Source organism: Panulirus ornatus, chromosome 6 (assembly GCF_036320965.1).
Source record: "Panulirus ornatus isolate Po-2019 chromosome 6, ASM3632096v1, whole genome shotgun sequence".
In the NCBI taxonomy this organism is placed as follows: domain Eukaryota; kingdom Metazoa; phylum Arthropoda; class Malacostraca; order Decapoda; family Palinuridae; genus Panulirus; species Panulirus ornatus.
This window is the reverse complement of record NC_092229.1, coordinates 9,446,475-9,464,974: the sequence shown is the minus strand read 5'-3', so window position 1 is coordinate 9,464,974 and position 18,500 is coordinate 9,446,475. Positions and strand designations below refer to the sequence as shown.

The 18,500-nt window shown below is 40.9% G+C and overlaps 2 protein-coding genes across 8 annotated transcripts in view; one reads left to right on the top strand and one right to left on the bottom strand.

Annotated features, from left to right (window-relative positions):
- The window catches only part of dnc (phosphodiesterase dunce), a 1,419,595-nt gene that overhangs the window by 1,199,404 nt on the left and 201,691 nt on the right, over positions 1-18,500 (top strand). The gene's annotated exons all lie outside the window — the stretch shown is intronic.
- LOC139749061 (transmembrane protein 222) overlaps positions 1-18,500 on the bottom strand; it is a 40,421-nt gene that overhangs the window by 21,315 nt on the left and 606 nt on the right. The window contains exons 1-3 of one of the 3 annotated variants that reach the window (XM_071662509.1): positions 18,272-18,427; positions 12,506-12,663; positions 11,872-12,082 (exon numbers count right to left, since the gene is read on the bottom strand). In XM_071662509.1, coding sequence (XP_071518610.1) covers positions 11,872-12,082; positions 12,506-12,615 — 321 coding nt within the window. In that variant the 5' untranslated portion in view covers positions 12,616-12,663; positions 18,272-18,427. Of the gene's footprint in view, positions 1-11,871; positions 12,083-12,505; positions 12,664-18,196; positions 18,428-18,500 lie in introns of those variants that run through there. The other 2 variants (XM_071662510.1, XM_071662511.1) reach the window with 2 other exon arrangements.

Sequence of the window (18,500 nt, the reverse complement as noted above, 5' to 3'; positions counted from 1 at the left end):
TTACCTCCTTTGTTCTCACCTTTTTCCATTCTGTACTCAGTCCCTCCTGGTACTTCCTCACACAAGTCTTCTTCCCAAGCTCACTTACTCTCACCACTCTGCTCATCCCAACATTCTTTCTTCTTTTCTGAAAACCTCTACAAATCTTCACCTTCGCCTCCACAAGATAATGATCAGACATCACTCCAGTTGCACCTCTCAGCACATTAACATCCAAAGTCTCTCTTTTGTGCGCCTATCAATTAACAGGTAATCCAATAATGCTCTCTGGCCATCTCTCCTACTTACATGCGTATACTTATATATATCTCTCTTTTTAAACCAGGTATTCCCAATCACCAGTCCTTTTTCAGCACATAAATCTACAAGCTCTTCACCATTTCCATTTACAATATATATATATATATATATATATATATATTATCCCTGGGGATAGGGAAGAAAGAACACTTCCCACGTATTCCCTGCGTGTTGTAGAAGGCGACTAAAAGGGAAGGGAGCAGGGGGCTGGAAATCCTCCCCTCTCGTTTTTTTTTTTTTTTAAATTTTCCAAAAGAAGGAACAGAGAAGGGGGCCAGGTGAGGATATTCCCTCAAAGGCCCAGTCCTCTGTTCTTAACGCTACCTTGCTATCATGGGAAATGGCGAATAGTATGAAAAAAAAATATAAATATATATATATATGTTTAATTTGTTTATGGATAGGGTTGATAGGGAGGTGAATGCAAGAGTTTTGGAAAGAGGGGCAAGTATGAAGTCTGTTGGGGATGAGAGAGCTTGGGAAGTGAGTCAGTTGTTGTTCGCTGATGATACAGCGCTGGTGGCTGATTCATGTGAGAAACTGCAGAAGCTGGTGACTGAGTTTGGTAAAGTGTGTGAAAGAAGAAAGTTAAGAGTAAATGTGAATAAGAGCAAGGTTATTAGGTACAGTAGGGTTGAGGGTCAAGTCAATTGGGAGGTGAGTTTGAATGGAGAAAAACTGGAGGAAGTGAAGTGTTTTAGATATCTGGGAGTGGATCTGGCAGCGGATGGAACCATGGAAGCGGAAGTGGATCATAGGGTGGGGGAGGGGGCGAAAATTCTGGGAGCCTTGAAGAATGTGTGGAAGTCGAGAACATTATCTCGGAAAGCAAAAATGGGTATGTTTGAAGGAATAGTGGTTCCAACAATGTTGTATGGTTGCGAGGCGTGGGCTATGGATAGAGTTGTGCGCAGGAGGATGGATGTGCTGGAAATGAGATGTTTGAGGACAATGTGTGGTGTGAGGTGGTTTGATCGAGTAAGTAACGTAAGGGTAAGAGAGATGTGTGGAAATAAAAAGAGCGTGGTTGAGAGAGCAGAAGAGGGTGTTTTGAAATGGTTTGGGCACATGGAGAGAATGAGTGAGGATAGATTGACCAAGAGAATATATGTGTCGGAGGTGGAGGGAACGAGGAGAAGAGGGAGACCAAATTGGAGGTGGAAAGATGGAGTGAAAAAGATTTTGTGTGATCGGGGCCTGAACATGCAGGAGGGTGAAAGGACGGCAAGGAATAGAGTGATTTGGAGCGATGTGGTATACCGGGGTGGACGTGCTGGCAGTGGATTGAATCAAGGCATGTGAAGTGTCTGGGGTAAACCATGGAAAGCTGTGTAGGTATGTATATTTTGCGTGTGTGGACGTATGTATATGCATGTGTATGGGGGTGGGTTGGGCCATTTCTTTCGTCTGTTTCCTTGCGCTACCTCGCAAACGCGGGAGACAGCGACAAAGAAAAAAAAAAATATATATATATATATATATATATATATATATATATATATATATATATATATATATATATATATATATATATATATATTTTTTTTTTTTTTTTTTTTTTATACTTTGTCGCTGTCCTCAGACATCTCATTTCCAGCACATCCATCCTCCTGCGCACAACTCTATCCATAGCCCACGCCTCGCAACCATACAACATTGTTGGAACCACTATTCCTTCAAACATACCCATTTTTGCTTTCCGAGATAATGTTCTTGACTTCCACACATTCTTCAAGGCTCCCAGAATTTTCGCCCCCTCCCCCACCCTATGGTCCACTTCTGCTTCCATGGTTCCATCCGCTGCCAGATCCACTCCCAGATATCTAAAACACTTCACATCCTCCAGTTTTTCTCCATTCAAACTCACCTCCCAATTTACTTGACCCTCAACCCTACTGTACCTAATAACCTTGCTCTTATTCACATATATATATATATATATATATATTTTATTAATTTATATATTTTGCTTTGTCGCTGTCTCCCGCGTTAGCGAGGTAGCACAAGGAAACAGATGAAAGAATGGCCCAACCCACCCACATGCACATGTATATACATACATGTCCACACACGCAAAATATACATACCTATATATCTCAATGTACACATATATATACACACACAGACATATACATATATACACATGTACATAACTTATACTGTCTGCCCTTATTTATTCCCATCGCCCCCTCGCCACACATGGAATAACAACCTCCTTCCCCCTCGTGTGTGAGGTAGCACTAGGAAAAGACAACAATGGCCCCATTCGTTCACACTCAGTCTCTAGCTGTCATGTAATAATGCACCGAAACCACAGCTCCCTTTCCACAGCCAGGCCCCACAGAACTTTCCATGGTTTACCCCAGACGCTTCACATGCCCTAGTTCAATCCACTGACAGCACGTCGACCCCGGTATACCACATCGTTCCAATTCACTCTATTCCTTGCACGCCTTTCACCCTCCTGCATGTTCAGGCCCCGATCACTCAAAATCTTTTTCACTCCATCTTTCCACCTCCAATTTGGTCTCCCACTTCTCCTCATTCCCTCCACCTCTGACACATATATCCTCTTGGTAAATCTTTCCTCACTCATTCTCTCCATGTGACCAAACCATTTCAAAACACCCTCTTCTGCTCTCTCAACCACACTCTTTTTATTTCCACACATCTCTCTTACCCTTACATTACTTACTCGATCAAACCACCTCACACCACATATTGTCCTCAAACATCTCATTTCCAGCACATCTACCCTCCTGCGCCCAACTCTATCCATTGCCCACACCTCGCAGCCATACAACATTGTTGGAACCACTATTCCTTCAAACATACCCATTTTTGCTTTCCAAGATAATGTTCTCGACTTCCAAACATTCTTCAAGGCTCCCAGAGTTTTCGCCCCTCCCCCACCCTATGATTCACTTCTGCTTCCATGTTTCCATCCACTGTCAGATCCACTCCCAGATATCTAAAACACTTCACTTCCTCCAGTTTTTCTCCATTCAAACTCACCTCCCAATTGACTTGACCCTCAACCCTACTGTACCTAATAACCTTGCTCTTATTCACATTTACTCTTAACTTTCTTCTTTCACACACTTTACCAAACTCAGTCATCAGCTTCTGCAGTTTCTCACATGAATCAGCCACCAACGCTGTATCATCAGTGAACAACAACTGACTCACTTCCCAAGCTCTCTCATCCACAACAGACTGCATACTTGCCCCTCTTTCCAAAACTCTTGCATTCACCTCCCTAACAACCCCATCCAAAAACAAATTAAACAACCATGGAGATATCACACACCCCTGCCGCAAACCTACATTCACTGAGAACTAATCTCTTTCCTCTCTTCCTACACGTACACATGCCATACATCCTCGATAAAAACTTTTCACTGCTTCTAACAACTTGCCCCCAACACCATATATTCTTAATACCTTCCACAGAGCATCTCTATCAACTCTATCATATGCCTTCTCCAGATCCATAAATGCTACATACAAATTCATTTGCTTTTCTAAGTATTTCTCACATACATTCTTCAAAGCAAACACCTGATCCACACATCCTCTACCAGTTCTGAAACCACACTGCTCTTCCCCAATCTGATGCTCTGTACATGCCTTCACCCTCACTCCATCTCCTTCTCACATCACCACTACTTGCTATCACCTCCCCATTTGCTCCCTTCACTGAAGTTCCCATTTGCTCCCTTGTCTTACGCACTTCACCTCCTTCCAGAACATCTTTTTATTCTCCCTAAAATTTAATGATACTCTCTCACCCCAACTCTCATTTGCCCTCTTTTTCACCTCTTGCACCTTTCTCTTGACCTCCTGTCTCTTTCTTTTATACATCTCCCATTCATTTGCATTATTTCCCTGCAAAAATCGTCCAAATGCCTCTCTCTTCTCTTTCACTGATAATTTTACTTATTCATCCCACCACTCACTACCCTTTCTAATCAACCCACCTCCCACGCTTCTCATGCCACAAGCATCTTTTGCGCAAGCTATCACTGCTTCCCTAAATACATCCCATTCCTCCACCACTCCCCTTACCTCCTTTGCTCTCACCTTTTTCCATTCTGTACTCGTCTCTCCTGGTACTTCCTCACACAAGTCTCCTTCCCAAGCTCACTTACTCTCACCACTCTCTTCACCCCAACATTCTCTCTTCTTTTCTTAAAACCCCTACAAATCTTCACCATCGCCTCCACAAGATAATGATCAGACATCCCTCCAGTTGCACCTCTCAGCACATTAACATCCAAAAGTCTCTCTTTCGCACGCCTATCAATTAACACGTAATCCAATAATGCTCTCTGGCCATCTCTCCTACTTACATACGTATGCTTATGTATATCTCGCTTTCTAAACCAGGTATTCCCAATCACCAGTCCTTTTTCAGCACATAAATCTACAAGCTCTCCACCATTTCCATTTACAACACTGAACACTCCATGTATACCAATTATTCTCTCAACTGCCACATTACTCACCTTTGCATTCAAATCACCCATCACTATAACCCGGTCTTGTGCATCAAAACCACTAACACACTCATTCAGCTGCTCCCAAAACACTTGCCTCTCATGACCTTTCTTATGCCCAGGTGCATATGCACCAATAATCACCCATCTCTCTCCATCAACTTTCAGTTTTACCCATATCAATCTAGAATTTACTTTCTTACACTCTATCACATACTCCCACCACTCCTGTTTCAGGAGTAGTGCTACTCCTTCCCTTGCTCTTGTCCTCTCACTAACCCCTGACTTTACTCCCAAGACATTCCCAAACCACTCTTCCCCTTTACCCTTGAGCTTCGTTTCACTCACAGCCAAAACATCCAGGTTCCTTTCCTCAAACATACTACCTATCTCTCCTTTTTTTTTGTCTTGGTTACATCTACACACATTTAGACATCCCAATCTGAGCCTTCGAGGAGGATGAGCACTCCCCACGTGACACCTTCTTTTGTTACCCCTTTTAGAAAGTCAAAATAGAAGGAGGGGAGGGTTTCTGGCCCCCCGCTCCCTTCCCCTTTAGTCGCCTTCTACGACACGTGAGGAATGCGTGGGAAGTATTCTTTCTCCCCTATCCCCAGGGGAGGGATGTATGATCATTATCTTGTGGAGGCTAAGGTGAAGATTTGTATGGGTTTTCAGAAAAGAAGAGTAATGTTGGGGTGAAGAGGGTGGTGAGAGTAAGTGGGCTTGGGAAGGAGACTTGTGTGAGGAAGTACCAGGAGAAACTGAGTACAGAATGGAAAAAGGTGAGAACAATGGAAGTAAGGGGAGTGGGGGAGGAATGGGATGTATTTAGGGAATCAGTGATGGAGTGCGCAAAAGATGCTTGTGGCATGAGAAGCGTGGGAGGTGGGTTGATTAGAAAGGGTAGTGAGTGGTGGGATGAATAAGTAAGATTATTAGTGAAAGAGAAGAGAGAGGCATTTGGACGATTTTTGCAGGGAAAAAAATGCAAATGAGTGGGAGATGTATAAAAAAAAAGAGACAGGAGGTCAAGAGAAAGGTGCAAGAGGTGAAAAAGAGGGCAAATGAGAGTTGGGGTGAGAGAGTATCATTAAATTTTAGGGAGAATAAAAAGATGTTCTGGAAGGAGGTAAATAAAGTGCGTAAGACAAGGGAGCAAATGGGAACTTCAGTGAAGGGCGCAAATGGGGAGGTGATAACAAGTAGTGGTGATGTGAGAAGGAGATGGAGTGAGTATTTTGAAGGTTTGTTGAATGTGTTTGACGATAGAGTGGAAGATATAGGGTGTTTTGGTCGAGGTGGTGTGCAAAGTGAGAGGGTTAGGGAAAATGATTTGGTAAACAGAGAAGAGGTAGCTTTGCGGAAGATGAAAGCCGGCAAGGCAGCAGGTTTGGATGGTATTGAAGTGGAATCTATTAAAAAAGGGGGTGACTGTATTGTTGACTGGTTGGTAAGGTTATTTAAAGTATGTATGACTCATGGTGAGGTGCCTGAGGATTGGCGGAATGCGTGCATAGTGCCATTGTACAAAGGCAAAGGGGATAAGAGTGAGTGCTCAAATTACAGAGGTATAAGTTTGTTGAGTATTCCTGGTAAATTATATGGGAGGGTATTGATTGAGAGGGTGAAGGCATGTACAGAGCATCAGATTGGGGAAGAGCAGTGTGGTTTCAGAAGTGGAAGAGGATGTGTGGATCAGGTGTTTGCTTTGAAGAATGTATGTGAGAAATACTTAGAAAAGCAAATGGATTTGTATGTAGCATTTATGGATCTGGAGAAGGCATATGATAGAGTTGATAGAGATGCTCTGTGGAAGGTATTAAGAATATATGGAGTGGGAGGCAAGTTGTTAGAAGCAGTGAAAAGTTTTTATCGAGGATGTAAGGCATGTGTACGTGTAGGAAGAGAGGAAAGTGATTGGTTCTCAGTGAATGTAGGTTTGCGGCAGGGGTGTGTGATGTCTCCATGGTTGTTTAATTTGTTTATGGATGGGGTTGTTAGGGAGGTGAATGCAAGAGTTTTGGAAAGAGGGGCAAGTATGCAGTCTGTTGTGGATGAGAGAGCTTGGGAAGTGAGTCAGTTGTTGTTCGCTGATGATACAGCGCTGGTGGCTGATTCATGTGAGAAACTGCAGAAGCTGGTGACTGAGTTTGGTAAAGTGTGTGAAAGAAGAAAGTTAAGAGTAAATGTGAATAAGAGCAAGGTTATTAGGTACAGTAGGGTTGAGGGTCAAGTCAATTGGGAGGTAAGTTTGAATGGAGAAAAACTGGAGGAAGTAAAGTGTTTTAGATATCTGGGAGTGGATCTGGCAGCGGATGGAATCATGGAAGCGGAAGTGAATCATAGGGTGGGGGAGGGGGTGAAAATCCTGGGAGCCTTGAAGAATGTGTGGAAGTCGAGAACATTATCTCGGAAAGCAAAAATGGTTATGTTTGAAGGAATAGGGGTTCCAACAATGTTGTATGGTTGCGAGGCGAGGGCTATGGACAGAGTTGTGCGCAGGAGGGTGGATGTGTTGGAAATGAGATGTTTGAGGACAATGTGTGGTGTGAGGTGGTTTGATCGAGTAAGTAATGTAAGGGTAAGAGAGATGTGTGGAAATAAAAAGGGCGTGGTTGAGAGAGCAGAAGAGGGTGTTTTGAAATGGTTTGGGCACATGGAAAGAATGAGTGAGGAAAGATTGACCAAGAGGATATAGGTGTCGGAGGTGGAGGGAACGAGAAGTGGGAGATCAAATTGGAGGTGGAAAGATGGAGTGAAAAAGATTTTGAGTGATCGGGGCCTGAACATGCAGGAGGGTGAAAGGCGGGCAAGGAATAGTGATTTGGATCGATGTGGTATACCGGGGTTGACGTGCTGTCAGTGGATTGAATCAGGGCATGTGAAGCATCTGGGGTAAACCATGGAAAGATGTGTGGGGCCTGGATGTGGAAAGGGAGCTGTGGTTTCGGGCATTATTGCATGACAGCTAGAGACTGAGTGTGAACGAATGGGGCCTTTGTTGTCTTTTCCTAGCGCCACCTCGCACACATGAGGGGGAAGGGGGATGGTATTCCATGTGTGGCGAGGTGGCGATGGGAATGAATAAAGGCAGACAGTGTGAATTGTGTGCATGGGTATATATGTATGTGTCTGTGTGTGTATATATATGTGTACATTGAGATGTATAGGTATGTATATTTGCGTGTGTGGACGTGTATGTATATACATGTGTATGGGGGGTAGGTTGGGCTATTTCTTTCCTCTGTTTCCTTGCGCTACCTCGCAAATGCGGGAGACAGCGACAAAGCAAAATAATAAAAATTTTTTTTTTATTATACTTAGTCGCTGTCTCCTGCATTAGTAAAGTAGCACAAGGAAGCAGACGACAAAATGGCCTAACCCACCCACATACACATGTATATACATAAACACCCACACATGCACATATACATACCCATAATTTCAACATATACATACAGATGGAGTGAAAAAGATTTTGTGTGATCGGGGCCTGAACATGCAGGAGGGTGAAAGGAGGGCAAGGAATAGAGTGAATTGGAGCGATGTGGTATACCGGGGTTGACGTGCTGTCAGTGGATTGAATCAAGGCATGTGAAGCGTCTGGGGTAAACCATGGAAAGCTGTGTAGGTATGTATATTTGCGTGTGTGGACGTATGTATATACATGTGTATGGGGGGGGGTTGGGCCATTTCTTTCGTCTGTTTCCTTGCGCTACCTCGCAAACGCGGGAGACAGCGACAAAGTATAATAAATAAATAAATACATACAGATATATAAATATATACACATGTACATATTCATACTTGCTGCCTTCATCCAATTTCGTTACCACCCCACCAGACATGAAAAACAGTGTAAGAAAGTGAACTCTAGATTAATATGGGTAAAATTGAAAGTGGATGGAGCGAGATGGGTGATTATAAATGCCTATGCACCCGGTCATGAGAAGAGAGATCACGAGAGGCAAGTGTTTTGGGAGCATGAGACCGAGTTATAGGGATGGGTGATTTGAATGGAAAGGCGAGTAATGTGGCAGTTGAGGGAATAATTGATGTACATGGGGTGTTCAGTGTTGTAAATGGAAATAGTGAAGAGCTTGTGGATTTGTGTGCTGAAAAAGGACTGGTGATTGGGAATACCTGGTTTAAAAAGACATTTATACATAAGTATATGTATTTGAGTAGGAGGGATGGCCAGAGAGCGTTATTGGATTACATTTTCATTGATAGGCATGTGAAAGAGAGAGTTTTGGATGTTAATTTGCTGAGAGGGGCAGCTGGAGGGATGTCTGATCATTATCTTGTGGAGGTGAAGGTGAAGATTTGTAGAGGTTTTCAGAAAAGAAGACAGAATGTTGGGGAGAAGAGAGTGGTGAGAGTAAGTGAGCTTGGATAGGAGACTTGTGTGAGGAAGTACCAGGAGAGACTGAGTGAAGAATGGCAAAAGGTGAGAGCAAATGATGTATGAGGAGTAGGTGAGGAATGGGATGTATTTAGGGAAGCAGTGATGGCTTGCACAAAAGATGCTTGTGGCATGAGAAAGGTAGGAGGTGAGCAGATTAGAAAGGGTATTGAGTGGTGGGATGAAGTAAGATTGTCAGTGAAACAGAAAAGTGTTTGGACAATTTTTGTAGGAAAGTAATGCAGATGACTGGGGCATATATAAAAAAAAAAAAAAAAAAAGAGGCAGGAGGTCAAGAGAAAGGTGCAAAAGATGAAAAAGAAGGCAAATGAGAGTTGGGTTGAGAGAGTATCATAAAATTTTAGGGAGAATAAAAAGATGTTTTGGAAGGAGGTAAATATAGTGCATAAGACAAGAGAACAAATGGGAGCATCAGTGAGGGGGGCTAATGGGGAGGTAATAAGTAGTGATGAAGTGAGGAGATGGTATGAGTATTTTGAAGGTCTGTTGAATATGTTTGATGATAGAGTGGCAGATGTATGGTGTTTTGGTCGAGGTTGTGTGCAAAGTGAGATCAGGGAGAATGGTTTGGTAAACAGAGAATAGGTAGTGAAAGCTCTGGAAGATGAAAGCCAGCTAGATGGTGGGTTTGGATGGTATTGCAGTGGAATTTATAAAAAAGGGGTTGACTATGTTGTTCATTGGTCGGTAGGGATATTCAGTGTATGTATGGATCATGGTGAAGTGCCTGAGGATTGGCAGAATGCATGCATAGTACCAATGTACAAAGGCAAAGGGGATAAAGGTGAGTGTTCAAATTACAGAGGTATAAGTTTGTTGAGTATTCCTGGGAAATCATATGGGAGGGTACTGATTGAGAGGGTAAAGGCATGTACAGAGCATTAGATTGGAGAGGGGCAGTGTAGTTTCAGAAGTGGTAGAGGATGTGTGGATCAGGTGTTTGCTTTGAAGAATGTATGTGGGAAATACTTAGAAAACAGATGGATTTGTATGTAGCATTTATGGAGCTGGAGAAAGCATATGGCAGGGTGGATAGAGGTGCTTTGTGGAGGGTTTTAAGAGTATATGGTGTGGGTGGTAAGTTGGTAGAAGCAGTGAAAAGGTTTTAACAAGGATGTAAGGCATGTGTGCGAGTACGAAGAGAGGAAAGTGACTGGTTCCCAGTGAATGTCAGTTTGCGGCAGGGGTGCATGATGTCTCCATGGTTGTTTAATTTGTTTATGGATGGGGTTTTTAGGGAAGTGAATGCAAGAGTTTTGGAGAGAGGTGCAAGTATGCAGTTTGTTGTGTTGTGGATGAGAGGGCTTGGGGAGTGTCAATTGTTGTTCGCTGATGATACAGCGCTGGTGGCTGATTCGGATGAGAAACTGCAGAGGTTGGTGACTGAGTTTGGTAAAGTGTGTGAAAGAAGAGAGCTGAGAGTAAATTTGAATATGAGCAAGGTTATTGGGTTCACTAGGGTTGAGAGACAAGTAAATTGGGAGGTAAGTTTGAATGGAGAAAAACTGGAGGAAGTGAAGTGTTTTAGACATCTGGTAGTGGGTTTAGCAGCAGATGGAACCATGGAAGCAGAAGTGAGTCACAGGGTGAGGGAGGGAGCAAAGATTCTGGGAGCATTGAAGAATATGTGGAAGGCAACAATGTTGTCTTGGATAGCAGAAATGGGTAAGTTTGAAGGAATAGTGGGCTATGGATGGGGTTGTGTGGACAGGGGTGGATATCTTGGAAATAAAATGTTTGAGGACAATATGAGAGAAGGTGGTTTGATCGAGTAAGTAATGAAAGGGTAAGAGAAATGTGTGGTATTGAGTGTAATTGTGAGCATAAGAGGGTGTGTTGAAATGATTTGGTCACATGGAGAGAATGAGTGAAGAAAGATTGACAAAGAGGATATATGAGTCAGAGGTGGAGGGAACAAGGAGTTGGAAGACCAAATTGGAGGTGGAAGAACGGAGTGAAAAAGATTTTGAGTGATTGGGGCCTGAAAATACAGGAGGGTGAAAGGCATGCAAGGAATAGAGAATTGGAACAATATGGTATAACTGGGTCGACGTGCTGTCAATGGATTGAACCAGGGTATGTGAAGTGTTGGGGTAAACCATGGAAAGGTCTCTGGGGCCAGCATGTGGATAGGGACCTGTGGTTTCACTACATTGCACATGACAGCTAGAAACCAAGTGTGAACGAATGTGGCCTCTTTTTGTCTGTTTTCCTGGCGCTACCTTGCTGAAGAAAGGACACTGGGGAGGATGAACAGTACTGTGAATTGCAGACAGACTGCTGTGCTTAGGATTCAAACCCTGGTGGGCCCATGGATGAATTCATTGTCAGCAATATTAACCACCATGTAATTTCAATGGTGGTATCCAACTGCCTGATGGTAGACCTGAAATGAATGGGCTGCTGCTACCTAAGTGGGTGGAAAGCAACAAGTTTGAGAAACCAGTGCTTTTTCAATAGAAAGATTGACGGTTAGACGGTCCTAATCATAATTTTCCTAGAGAATCTCAAGCTCATGGAAAAGACTTCAGAAGAAAGATAGAAATCCTTAACATAGAGGAAGGGAAAACAGGAAAACTTATGTAAAAAAAAAAAAAGAACATAGTTATACAAGCAAATACTGTATAGAGAGAATAATCTTACCATTCTGCCTTGGTATTCCTCTGAGGCTAGAACAATGCTACGGTCAAATGATGTAGGTCCACCCTGAGCTCTGTAAGGGTCCAATGTCCAATACTTTGTCGGCCAGCCAAAAGCCATATCATCTTCAGATACAAAATACGGTCCAGCAAAGTCACGTATTATCCCAGAGGTATTAGCAATGCCCATGTGACCAATGATGGGAAAAAACCATCTGAGGGAGAACAAAAAAATCATATAAATACTTTACCTTGGCATTGAAAAGGATAATGATATTATTACTGCTGTAAGGACATTGGCTGAAAGGTGGGTCCAAGACCAACCAAACTGGCTACTAACTCAGAAAGAGTGGTTTACTAATGGGTGGGAGGCAGTTCCTTTGCCATGAGGCAGGAGGGTCAAAAGGTCTCCACCCAGTGTGGGGCCCAGTAACAGAAAAAGTACCAAGGCCCATGATTTCCTCTTCCATGCACTTCTCAAAGGTATATAACAAAACTATTTGTGGTAGGAAAATATGCTTATCAATATTTGGTATTTGATGTAAGAATACTCTCATAACTGTTTCAATAAATCACATAACACAAATAACATGATCTATGAGTAACTTACACAAAATAAACATAAAGATAGAACTTACGTGAAGAGTGGTAAAGGAGTCCACACAATGCAACAAGGGTAACGATGGCGAGCATGATCCATCTTCACAATGATGACTGGACTCTCTGGTGGACTGCCACATTCAGACATCAGCACTATATCAATGAAGCTTTTACCAGAAGGAAAACAAACATAACACTGAAATAAAGAAACCATTTTGTAATTTCATTTTGTGCATTGGTAGTATCATAACCAATGAGGTTAGAAGGTGCTGCTACTGCAGTAGACAGCTCAATGATTAGTAGTCACTAGTTTTCTAGTGTTTCCAAGCCTCACCCTACCTTCTTGTGGTGACCTTGTTACTAACCCCTTAGGGATGGAAGGGATGGGGGGATGCATTGCTCAACTTTAACAGGGAAATAGTTTTTAAAACAGCTAAACACTTTAGGTGTACTGAAATTTTAGTTTCTGGAAAATCTGAGAGCCCTGCTGCCTTGTAGAAACACTGGAATGGAGTTGCCCTCTATAAAAGTGGCCTATCAAGGGTGAGGCACTAAAGGATAAAAAAAGAAAAAAAAAAAAAAATGAAGCAATGAAATCCACCAGTTATGTTGGATAGTAAAAGGGACAAGCAACTGAGGGTGATAGCTCCAAATGTTAATGGGATGACTACTGAGAATAAAAGGAGGGATATTGTGGAGAAATTCAAAAGTTATAGTTTGGATGTGCTAGGGACTGGGGAAACCCAAATGCTTGGACAGTGCGTAAAATGGAAATGATGAATGGGAGTTGTGGGACGGCATGAAAGGAAGAGTGGTATGAAGGGAAATGAAAGAAAATTATCAGGGAAGAGGTAAAGAAAGATCTGCAATTCTGCTATCACCCAGAGTATGGAAACGTGTTACAGAGCATGGATGGAATGTATCGTGTGGGCGACATGAAAGACTGGAATAGTGAAGTATCCATGAATATGTGTACATGCACCTGTGAATATGAAGACCGTGCAAGGTAAGAATGAACTGAAATATTTCTTGAGAAATTTGAGGACTGCATAAGTATATTTCAGGAAAGAAAGGTGGTTATAATAGGTGATATGAATGCGAGGGTGGGATGTGATGAAATCCCTGGGGATAGGGGAGAAAGAATACTTCCCACGTATTCCCTGCATGTCGTAGAAGGTGACTAAAAGGAGAGGGAGCGGGTGGCTGGAAATCCTCCCCTCGTTTTTTTTTTTAATTTTCTAAAAGAAGGAACAGAGAAGGGGGCCAGGTGAGGATATTCCCTCAAAGGCCCAGTCCTCTGTTCTTAACACTACCTCGCTAACGCGGGAAATGGCGAATAGGACGAAAGAAAAAGAAAAAAAAGGTGGCAAATGGCGAATGCCTGGAGTAAATGAGAAAGGAGGTTTGGTGAGATAGATGGTAAATGGAGAATGCCTGGAGTAAATGAGAAAGGAGGTTATCTTAGGAAAGTTTCTGCTGACTGGGGTTTATTTCTTGCAAACACCTCTTTTCAACACAAGCTATACATGGATGAGAAATGATGGAAGAGAAGATCAAAAGGGTCTGAGTGACTATGTGGCACTGGATGAAAGGCTGAGAAAGGCTGTGCTGGATGCTAAGGATTATAAGAAGATTCTTTGACAATTCTAACCATTTTGCAGTTCTTGGAGAAGAATGGAGAGGTAAAAGTGTTGGCAGGCAAGAGGATGAGTGAGAAAGAATGCCAGGAGGAGTATGGAAGAAGGGTGACAAAGTCTAGATGAGAGTACAGCAAATGTCAGAATGCATCATGTGAGAATAAGGTGTTCAAAATGTTTGGAAAGACTGTTAAGGGCTGTATTATTAGTAGTTGGATACAAAACTGTGAGATATATGAATAAAGGGGGAATGCATGGTGGACAAATGAGACTGGAAATGGTATGGAAGAGAAGAAAAAGGCATTTGTTATATTGCTTAAAAGGAATGTACCAGTGGAAGTTCAACAAAGGAAGAGGGACTTGTTAAGATGTGTAAGTGGAATGTTAAGAAGCTGGTAGAGGAAAGCACAGAAAGTTGATGAAGACTGGAAGAAAGTTGAGTGAAAAGCTTAGAGAGAATAAGAAAATGTACTGGAAAGAGGTGGATGCAAGAGTGGAAATGCAAATGAGAGAAGAAAGGAAGTGAAAGGAAGACGGAAAGAATATTTTGAAAACCTGATGAATATGAGAGAACGAGAGGAGGCAGTTGTTACATGCATGAGCGTGGAGGATAGAAGAAAAAAGATAATGCTGGGGCCAATAGCAAGAAGGGATGTAAAATTAACAGCAATAAATCTGAAGGTAGGAAAGGCACCTGGAGTGGACGGGATTATGGCAGGAAAGTTGAAGCATGGGGGAGGAAGTGTGATAAAAGTGTGCCTCAGGAATGGAAGAAAGCTGTTACTGTCAATATATTCAAAGAAAAAGATGCTAATGACGTATGTAGCAATTATAGGGGAAAAGTGTAAATAAAAGTGTTAGCTGATATGGTGATGGAAATGAATCAATGCCAAGTAAATGAGGAGCAAGAGGGTTTCTGGAAAGTAGGGGATGAGAGGATCAGATTTTTGAGGTAAAACGATTGTGGAAAAGTATCTAGTGAAAGGTTAGAAGCTGTATGTAGATTTTGTGGATCTGGGGAGTGTATGACAGAGGTGAGTGGAATGCTTTATGGGATGTACAAAGGATATGAGAGAGAGAGAGAGAGAGAGAGAGAGAGAGAGAGAGAGAGAGAGAGAGAGAGAGAGAGAGAGAGAGAGAAACATCATGGCTTCTGGTAAGGGAAGTTTGACGACAGGTGATGTTAAAAAAAGTACATGTAAATGTATACATGGTAAAAATGCATTTTGCCAAATGAATTAATACTTGGTTGATTGGAGTTTAAGACTCAGTTAGGAGGTCAGCAGTTTTGTGCTTGCCTTTTTTTTTTCAGTAAATGTTTTGATGGTGTTATATTTGTTTGTATCTATCTCTACACCTACACTTCCAACCAGGGGGCTTGCCCCACAACCCTAACCTACCTTCACATAACCCAAAGATGATGCCATAGTAAATGAAAGCAAAATTAAACTTTTGAGGCAAAATCATATTTGCCTTACTGGTACTGACTAGATGGCAAAATACCTTTGTAAAAGTAATGCTCCAAATCACACTCCACCATCCTTATTCTGTATCATCTGAACATTTTATTAGCGGTGCTAAACACTCAGTATCTAAAGCCATTGCAATGGTTGAGCTATGCTGATAAATAATTCATAATTAACCCCAGTTTTCTCTGATTTTTCATAACCCAACCCACTATCACATTTCTTATTAGAAGATAAGAAATTACTACTTTGGTTAAACACTTTAGCTCTGCTTTGTAACCTGCAAGGGAAAATGGCTACTGGAATTTTTGCACAAGTTCATTATGATTATAGATATATTTCCAGAGGAAGAGTCTGTACAATCTTTTATACTGAACAATATTCGACAAGCTGATAGTAATACATCAAGGTAACTGTGAGGTTATTTAATGTAAAAATTGGTACAATAATACACCTGTAAAATTTCAAAAGAACCTATGAAAACCTCACCTAACCACCCTGTAGTCAAGATATATATAAATGTATATCAGTCTACTCATAACACACCACCCACACACATGAAAATGCCTTGCCAACATTGTGCCACATATCAACAGACGACACAATGGGCAGCTATACAATCCCCAGCAGGAAATTAATGTAATGGCAGTATATTTCTATCATTCTATCTATCAAGTAAGTTTTTATGGGTTTTGGTGACTTTGCATTAGTGTATTACCTGCTTTTACATGAATCAACCTCACACTTTCCTTGGTATACATACACACATTCTCTTATTTCAAACATTTCGATAACACAATTTTCCAAACCCTTCTAGTGCAAGTCACTGTATTCTCTAAAAACTACACTACTAGCAATGCAAAACACACACTGTTATCAATCAAAACTAATAGCGATGCAGAGCTATTCTCGACCATTACCAATCACCTCTGCTATGTCAATGAAGTCCATCAACATGCATTTCTTCTGAATCTGTTACTCTAGCAAAGGCCTACTTTAGGTTCAGCACTGCTATTAGCTTTGGTTATTAATTGATTTTGTTCTTTTAAGTTCCTATGTTAGTTTAGCATTTAGGGAACACAATCATAACTACAGAAAAAATCTTTATATCTCAGTAAATGATACTATGAAAAAATGATGGTGATGAGGGATATGTATCTCACGAAAAAATATGAAATCTATTCAATGGAGAAATACGAAATACACTTGTAAAAATTCAACAGAACCTATCAAAACTCACCTAGAAGCTAAAATAATAGCATGACCATTTGCTCAGTTTGATAAGACCCACTTAAGTGCTAAAATATGCTAAAATGTAACAGATTTACAGTGTATGCCATCTGCATTGCCCAGATTGTGGACTAGCAGAACAAAGTTTGATGTAAAAATGAAGCTTGTAGCTAAAGAAACCAAAACAATCATTTTTCTTTAGTGCTTTCAACAGATCAGTCTCCCTAAACACCAAAATACAGTGTAAATACTAAAATAGGTTAACGAAAAAATGTTTCTCTCTTAAAAAATGAGATCATATAAGACAGTAAAACATGGCTCTCTCTCTAAACAACCAAATCCTTTTAAATCCATGAAGTCTGCTGTATGGTTGATGAAATACATACACATGTAGTACCGTAGGAGATCCAGTCGAATACTAGAATTAAAGTTTATTGCTTTTCTGTGTGCAAGGCCACTGTGAAGTGTTAAGCACTACACAATGTACCCTAACCACCTTAATCAACCTTACCTAACCTAAATCTGCTAAAATAAACCAACTTCATTTGTCTACTGGGTTTCCTAAATTTAAAGGGTGTATTTCATAGATCCAACTACAATACTCTTGAATTTTTTTGCTTAGAAATGCTGGTAAATGAACCAAGAAACAAGTGGTATTGGCTTTACTTACACACAGATATATTTGTGACAGAAACAAATTGCTAAGATAATGGTAAGTGATACACAGTCAGCTGGTGTTGTCACCTCTTGGTATATATATAGTTTTGATGCATCATTTTATATGACCACAAACTCCATCATGTTCCACATCTCCATTGTTTCTGAAGATGTTTATATTTCATGATAACATATATTTATTTACATGTATCATTTTGTAATTAATGCCTACTTCTGTCCATCCTTCGTACTACTGTCACTATAAGTGACTGATAACAATACAATGTTTGATAGTGTGACTAATAATATATTAAATATCAAGGTTTATCTGCCTATTCTGGAGGTAATTTCATCAAACTGTTAATTGCAACATGTGCATTAACTACTGTTACCTTCTGCAACCCCACATCATCACTTTCTGCGATATAGCTTAATAAAATCTTATAATGTAATGCTACTATAATGTTACTTTATCCCCTAAACACTGCAATATCATTAATGAGTAAAATTACATTTGCACCTTTATGTGTTACACTGTCAAACATATGTGCCACTTGCAAATAAGTTAAAGACCAAAATGACATTCAAGTCATATTAGTTCCCTAATAAGCCTCGTTTAGCACCACTAAAACATTTAAATTGCCATTATGAGGTATCTCCAAATGAGACTCACCTGAACATTTTTGAACTCTTAATGTTATGGATAAATCAGCAGATTTACTTAACACAAATGACTTACGAGTAATCATCATATTCACACACTCAATCTGCAAGTCCAGATAAATGTTTACACTAGAGTTAAGATATTGTTTACCTTCAGGTGGCTTTTGTACTAGTCAAAATAAGTAATATATTAGTATGTTTACAAGGCAGACATCATCTTACACCTCACTTGACATAGAAAATGGTCAACTTTGATATTTAGGGTTACTCCTGTATATTGCTCAAACTGATTTTTTTTCTGCAGCTTGTAATCAGATTGAAATTCGTTTATTTTTATATTACTAACACAAATCATATTCTCGTACTTTGATATGTTACGT